Source organism: Acanthisitta chloris, unplaced genomic scaffold, assembly GCF_000695815.1.
Source record: "Acanthisitta chloris isolate BGI_N310 unplaced genomic scaffold, ASM69581v1 scaffold62, whole genome shotgun sequence".
Lineage (NCBI taxonomy): Eukaryota > Metazoa > Chordata > Aves > Passeriformes > Acanthisittidae > Acanthisitta > Acanthisitta chloris.
Window position 1 is genome coordinate 3,311 of NW_008660805.1, and position 7,715 is coordinate 11,025.

General features: G+C 42.4%; 1 protein-coding gene across 1 annotated transcript in view; it reads right to left on the bottom strand.

Moving 5' to 3' along the window:
- POLB (polymerase (DNA directed), beta) overlaps window positions 1-7,715 on the bottom strand; it is a gene marked incomplete at its 5' end in the record, with an annotated part of 9,647 nt that overhangs the window by 1,744 nt on the left and 188 nt on the right. The window contains 8 exons of the mRNA XM_009069938.1: window positions 856-942; window positions 1,693-1,763; window positions 2,858-2,930; window positions 3,013-3,067; window positions 4,691-4,742; window positions 5,164-5,213; window positions 6,746-6,804; window positions 7,296-7,370. Of these exons, the coding sequence (XP_009068186.1) occupies window positions 856-942; window positions 1,693-1,763; window positions 2,858-2,930; window positions 3,013-3,067; window positions 4,691-4,742; window positions 5,164-5,213; window positions 6,746-6,804; window positions 7,296-7,370 (522 nt within the window). The remainder of the gene's footprint in view (window positions 1-855; window positions 943-1,692; window positions 1,764-2,857; window positions 2,931-3,012; window positions 3,068-4,690; window positions 4,743-5,163; window positions 5,214-6,745; window positions 6,805-7,295; window positions 7,371-7,715) is intronic.

The window sequence follows — 7,715 nt, forward strand, 5'->3', positions numbered from 1 at the left end:
AGGAATCACTATTTAACACTGCTTTGAGGACTGCAGTCCAATGTAGCATTTAACTTCTGCTGGATACTTCCTAATACTGAAATCTTCCCATAAGAAATTTCCTAAGAGTTAACTGCAGGAAGTTTTTATGACAGGCAAAATTGGAAAAAAAACACCCAGAAAAAAACCCCAACATAGCAGTCCAAAAATGTCTCTCGCAGATATCCTAGCTTCTGTCAGGAAAGGTAATTGTCATGGTTTAACCCCAGCTAGCAAGCAAACCCCAAGCAGCCGCTCACACACTTCCCCACCAGTGGGATGGGGGAGAGAATCAGGAGAGTAAAAGCTAGGAAAACTCATGGGTTAGCATAAAGACAGGTTAATAGAGAAAGCAAAAGCTGCATACACAAGCAAAGCAAAACAAGGAATTAATTCACTCCCACAGACAGGAGGTGTTCAGCCATCTCCAGGAGAGCAAGGCCCATCACACATAACGGTTCCGTGGGAAGACAAATGCCATCACTCCAGATGTTCCCTCTTCCTCCTTCTTTCTCCCACTTTATATACTGATGTCATATGGTATGGAATATCCCTTTGGTCAGTTTGGGTCACCTGTCCCAGCTGTGTCTCCTCCCAATCTCCCACACACCCTCAAACTTCCTTGCCAGTGTGACAGTCTGGAAAGCAGCAAAGGCCTTGGCTCTGTGTGAGCTCTGCTCAGCAACAACTGAAACATCTCTGCATTATCACCCCTGTGCCCTGCACAAATCCTAAACATAGCCCCATACTAGCCACTGTGAAGAAAGTTAACTCTACTTCAGTCCAAACCAGCACAGTAATCCCCCCCACATCCCTCACCACCAAAAAAACCCTTACCATGAATTTGGTGTCACCTTTAGACAGTGTATCTGTGAGAAAATGGACTTTTTCCAGTTGTTCTACAACTTGATGCAGAAGTTTTGACTAGGAACAGTGACAACACAGAAGAAGAAATTATTTCACAACTATCAAGAATACTTTACCTATTTACAGCTCAGGGAAGTACAGGACATCATTATAATCATTATATATATTATTCTATATGAAATCTGACCCAGAGGGGAAAAAAAAGTAATAATACTGAGCTAATAAAGTTACAGTTGTGCGACAAAACCAATTACCACTGATACCCCCGTGCCAGATTTAGTCAGAAGTGACAAATCTAATTGCCCTGTTTGAATTTTCAGCTTTTAAGCAATGAATCTATACAAGCAACAGAAAAACAAAACACTGTCATTAATACTACTTCAGAGTTAGTCCCAAAAGATTGCAAGGGCAGCAGGACGTTCTCCTCTCATCTAAGTGATTATGGCTACATAAAGAGATACATAGTCTACCTTTAATCCCTTCTTTATCTGGCTCAATTATTACAGTCCTACACTGTAAAAACACATGAATTCAAGGGGATGGGGGGAATTTCTGTGATGGGAAGAGAAGGGACAGAAGGATATGAGTAAGTATATTGAATAGTTCTGCCAGAGAAACACAACATAATACATGGACCTGGTAAGTGATTATAACTCCTCAAAATAAACATGGTGACCCTAGAAGTTAATATTGCAGTAACAATAAGATGCAAAAAGCCACAAGTCTGAGACTGCCTATCTTCTGAATATAAACATACCCTTGTGGGTGCAATGCACAGTACTGATTCACAGCAGCTTATAAACACACCTGTTTAGATGATTCAGATGTGAAACTCGGATGGGTTAGAAGAACATCCATATCGCCGCTTGACTCTGCACCTAGGCAAGGAAGAAGCAAAGGAAAATCCACAATGACAACGTATACTGACACTGGTGAATGTCCACCTACCCTCTTCCTATGAAACTGTTTTTTCTGGTAGAAAAGTCAAGCTATTCAAAATATCATATTCAAGATATTTGCAAAAATAAAAAAAAGCGAGAGAAACTTGTTCCTCAATCGAAAATTGATATCCCCCATACCTTAGAAAATACCCAAGAATTTATTGCTGTACTCTGTAGAAATGAGGCACAAATATTGTTCATGTAAAAACAAAGCAAACAATTCTCATGTCACAATAAACTACTCCTTATGGGGGAAGGGTGGAAAAGCAAGGATTTATGTGGGTGTCTCATCACTGAGCTGACTAGTCAAGGTGATACTAACAGCAAATGTTCCAGCATAGACTTTCTCTCCAGAACACCACCACATGTAGTAATGTGTCCTGCTTCTCATCCCAAAATAAATGTAACAAGATCATAGCATTTTAGGGGTTGGAATGGACCTTACAGATCATCTAGTCCCAACCCCCTGCCATGGGCAGGGACACCTCCTCACTAGATGAGATTGCTCAAGGCTTTGTTCAGCCTGGCCTTGAACACCATCCAGGTCAGGGCAGTCACCACATCCCTGGGCAACCTGTGCCAGTGTCTCACCACCCTCAAAGGAAAAGACTTTTTTCTAATATCTAACCTAAACTTCCCCTCCTTCAGTTTGAAACCATTACCCCTTGTCCTGTCACTGCAGTTCCTAACAAAGAGTCCCTGTCTGGCTCCCTTGCAGGCCCTTCAGAGATTGAAAAGTTGCTATGAGGTCTCCACACAACCTTCTCTTCTCCAGGCTGAACAGCCCCAACTCCCTCAGCCTGTCTTCATAGAGGATATGCTCCAGTCCTCTTAGCAACTTCGTGGCCTCCTCTGGACTTGCTCCAACAGTTCCACGTCCTTTTTATGCTGAGGACACCAGAACTGTGTGCAGTATTCCAGGTGGATGTCAGGAGAGCAGAGAAGAGGGGAAGAATCACTTCTTTTGACCTGCTAGCCACACTCCTTTTGATGCAGCCCAGGGTTCCATTGGCAGATCATAGAGTACCAACCTCGTCTAAAACTGCCACAGACTGTAGCAACATAGTTCTGGTCCAGCTTCTTTATCTCTTTCAGCACAATTTCCTATGTAAAAAGACATGGGTTTAGAGGCATCAGTTGTTCACTGGCCACCAGTACCTCACATCCTCCACAAAGACATTCTTACCTGCATTTGCAGCATTTCTTCCCTTGGGATTCTTTTTTCAAAATCTTCGAAATACCTGCGTGTATAAAACTATATGAAAGAGCAGCAGAGATAGCAGGTTAAAATTTTACGAGATTAAATGTATATCAGAGGAAAGAATACAACTTGCATTCCTATAATGTGACTAAAAGCTCCCCACTCTCACCAAAGATCTTAGAAAACATCTCACAAGGCAACAGTAAAAACTCATGACCACAAATTTGACACTACTTAGAAGATGGTTTCATTATTTCCACTGCCTGTGAAGAGCTGGTATGAGGTGGGAGTAATATTCCCATATAACCGATTGGTTAATATTTACATAGCCCTCTGAAAATACGGAAGGTTCTTGGCAAACCTCAGCCCACCAGCAAGCAGAAGGAACAGGCCCCTCATCCACAATCAGAGGTTACCTATGTTGGAAAGAGCTAAATGGAAGCACTCAAGTCATATACAGCTCCTGATATGTTTGCCTTCAGCTGTAAAAATTAGACTGCCAGCGTGCTGCTGGACTCCAGAGACAAAGAGGCCAGGTGAAACACCAGATGGGTTAATTTGGTTCACTCACAGCTTCTTGCAAACACAGCTATAGTTCTTCCAGAACTAGCACACCAAACAGCCACTTGACAAGAAGCATTCAAGCTGATCAATTCTGAGGGACAGGCACACATTCTGCACAGCATTCTCAAGTTCAGACCTGCAAAGGTCTTACCTTGCTCACAGCACATAAAAAAATAGCCCAGGCCACTTTTCATGCAGAATGTCAAGAAACATCACTGCAACCAATGGAGAGATAGGAAGCTGAACAGGAGCCAGCATTGTGCTCAGGTGGCCAAGAAGGCCAAGGGTATGCTGAGGAACAGTGTGGTCCATGGGACCAGGGAAGTGGTTCTTCCCCTGGACTCAGCACTGGTGAAGCCACACCTTGAATCCTGTGCTCAGTTCTGGGCCCCTCAGTTCAGGGACGATACAGACGTGCTGGAGCGGATCCAGAGAAGAGCAATAAGGCTGGTGAAGGGATTTGAGCACAAGTGCCATGAAAAGAGGCTAAGGGAGCTGGGGTTGTTTAGCCTGGAGAAGAGGAAGCTCAGGGGAGACCTTACCGCCCCCTACAACTCCCTGAAAGGAGGCTGGAGTCAGGGGGGGGGTTGGTCTCTTCTCACAGGCAATCAGCAGGAGGACAAGAGGGCACAGACTCAAGCTCTGCCAGGGGAGGTTTAGGTTGGATATTGGGAAGAGACTTTTTACGGAGCGTGAGATCAGGCATTGGAATGTGCTGCCCAGGGAGGCGGTGGATTCACCATCCCTGGAGGTTTTCAAGCTGAGACTGGATGTGGCACTGAGTGCCATGGTCTAGTAACCACAATACGGCTGGGCTTGATCTTGGGGGTCTTTTCCAATCCAGCTGATTCTATGAAATCTATTCTATGAAACCCTGCGAAAGCGATTCTCTACAGGCTAACCAAAGTCATTTGGTATTAACTTGCTTCTGGATGGAGACTAAGCCTTTCAACCCCAATGAAACATAAGCTCTAAATAATTGCTGAAAAGCACGTAGATCACCAAGAGAACAGAGCCTCACTCAGCCTGTGTAACCTTACATTCTGTTGTTCAAAGGAGTCCTTAGAAAAGCCAAGCATTTGTACCCAAGAAAGCTTACTTCAACCCGATTCGCTGGTGATGGGTCAGCTTGTGCTCATTTTTTCTTAGATCTAGAAGAATTAAGGGAAAAACCAAACAAAACAGTTACTTGAGGACTGAAAATCTTAAAGTAAGTTTCTACCAGTGCAAAGATGACACACAAAAAGAATACATAATGAGAATACAACCACCTCAATGGAAGGAATTTTAAACTGACTACACAACAGCTGATAGGATAACTACAAATGCATAGATCACTTCCCGATAAAGACATGCAGAGCCTTATTATTTTTCATGTAACCTGCAAGTACTTCACCCTGGATATGCATGTAACACCTTAAGTGTACTGTGTACTAACTTTAGAATCTAACACATCTTCCTCAAAGCCTAGGGCATAGATGCTATCACATTACCACTGTGGAAGAGGCAGCTTGACAGACAAAAACCTCCACATTACTGGAGTGTGAACTGAAGCCCCAAATTTACACTTACCTTCCAAAGTCTTAATTCCTTCCTCGACAAACTTCCTAGCCGCAGCAGGACTGCAAAGACACAAGTTGATATCAGGAACAGCAAGAATCTTAGAAAACTGAATAGGACATTAAAATTCGCTATACCTGCCTAGGTTCTTAAAGGCCAAGACTGAGCTCGCTTGCAATGCTTACGCATTATATAGCACTGATATAATTATACAGTGATATATAACTTTCAGAAACCAAACTAAATAACCCCAAATAGACCATATTGCTTCAGACAGTAATACCAAATATATAAGAACTACTTTAACCACAATCAGTCTCTAAACCATGTTAATGCAACAGCAACACAGAAAGGTATTTAGACCTGCTCTCAAAAAACCTGACAAGGTTCCAGTTTGCAAGCTACAATCCAGCAAAGCAGTCCCAACAGCAGCACAGCTCCAGAGTTTGCCTTAAGCAAATCATTCAAGTGAATGGACAAATTTTTTCCCTTTTAAGTTGTCATTAGAATACGCTGCGTAATCTGCAGGGAAAAAATGTTTCAAAGATGGGTGTTCAAGTAATGTTATACCTAGATTCCTATCAAATATCTCAAAACACAGAGAACCACCAGCCTGGAAGCATAGTCCCTTCCTGGGATATTATTCTCCCAGATACTCTGAAATCCTAGGGTTACAGCTCCACCACCCTTAAATCCTTTGAATCTACTTCATTGATAAAATCATTAGAATAGAATTGTCCTTTCTTAATCGTGTTCAAGTAATGTTATACCTAGATTCCTATCAAATATCTCAAAACACAGAGAACCACCAGCCTGGAAGCATAGTCCCTTCCTGGGATATTATTCTCCCAGATACTCTGAAATCCTAGGGTTACAGCTCCACCACCCTTAAATCCTTTGAATCTACTTCATTGATAAAATCATTAGAATAGAATTGTCCTTTCTTAATCTTCCCTGCATCTCTTGACAGATTCCAGACCAAGAAAGGCAGCTTCCACTGTTCTGAGAAAGGACAGCACCCAAGCTTCTCCTTCTACATCCCGTCCCAATTTCTCAAAGGCATTCTCAAATCCCATCATAGCCTCAAACTTTGTGCACATTTTCTCAGAATTACCTGAGAATGACTGCATTCCCTATCCTCAACTCAAAGGATTTCAGCATTGCATTGGAGTCCCGATGGGGTTTTTTGTTGCACTGTTTTTGTTTTGTTGCCTGCTTCAAGGCTCAGCTGACTCTTACAAAAACATGACAAAGTACCATTGACTCCCTGGGGCCAGACTCTCACTTCCACTTGTCTCCATCTTTCATGGTTCCATTCTGGACCGGCTCCTTCCTCCTTCCCTTCTCTGCTTGTACATGGGAACTTCCCACATCCACTACGGCACCATAAAGTCTGTATCTGATGACTCTATACCCTTTATTCTCAGACACTTGTGTCATCACGACTAACATGTCTCAGCATGGGCACTACATCATCCACTCAAACTCATTCTTTTCATCATTTGCAATCACCCACATTCTGCTTGTATGTCTATCAAATGAGCAGGAGAAGGAGATAAAACAAACAAACTAATCCCCACAAAAAAATGTTTACCCAATGCCAGTAACTCGTGTCAGAAGATTGATAGATGCACTTGTATCATCTTGTCGAATCTACCAAAACAAAGCAACATGAACCAAATCCTTCTTTACTCCAATTGCAATAAACAAAACAACCTTGAGAAAATAAAACAGCTTAGCCAGACTCTGCTTTGGAGGCTCAGCACAAAACACTGCAAACCAGTACTACAGGTAGCATGATAATGCCACATGTACCGAGCCTGGAAAATGCCTAACGACCCATGCTAAGGTGAAGGGCATGCTGAAAGCATGAAACTCCACAGCATTCCAGAGGGAGAATTCCACTTCTGACTGAAGACACATACTTGCTGATTATATAACTCAAAATATTTTCATAAACAGACTTTGGCTGAGCTTTCCATTCCTTAATTTTTACTTAGCGTAGACTCTATATTCACCATTCTTAAGATGACATTAGTCTCTCCAGGGACAACAACAGAAATTGTGCAAAGCAAGCAAGCTACTTTGCAAGTTACAAAGAAAAGCAACTATCGAAAAACAGAGCATAAGGGAAAGAAACACACCTTTTCCAGTTTGCGTAGTTTTCCAGTGGATAAGAACTCATCTATCTTCTCAGCTATTTTAGCACCTACTCCATCCTAAATATCAGGGGGCAAGAACAAACAAGTTAACTTCAAAATCACTTAAAGCATTGTATCTGGAAAGAAATGAAAGTTCCCTCGAATTCAGAGTCCAGAAAGAACTATGGGACCACAATAAAATATCGGACCATAACGGAACACGGGAACTCAAGGGTACAACACAAGTAGCACAACCAGTGCAATTCAAGGGCTGTGTCAAAAGTTTCCTCAAAGCAATAGCTTTGAACAAGGCTTTGATTCTTACCGCTCGAGATGTCCCAATTAGCACAACAGTAACAGAGCAAAAAAGAAAGAGACTTTCATAGACAGAGACTCAGATGGGTTCCCAGTTCCAGCTCTGAA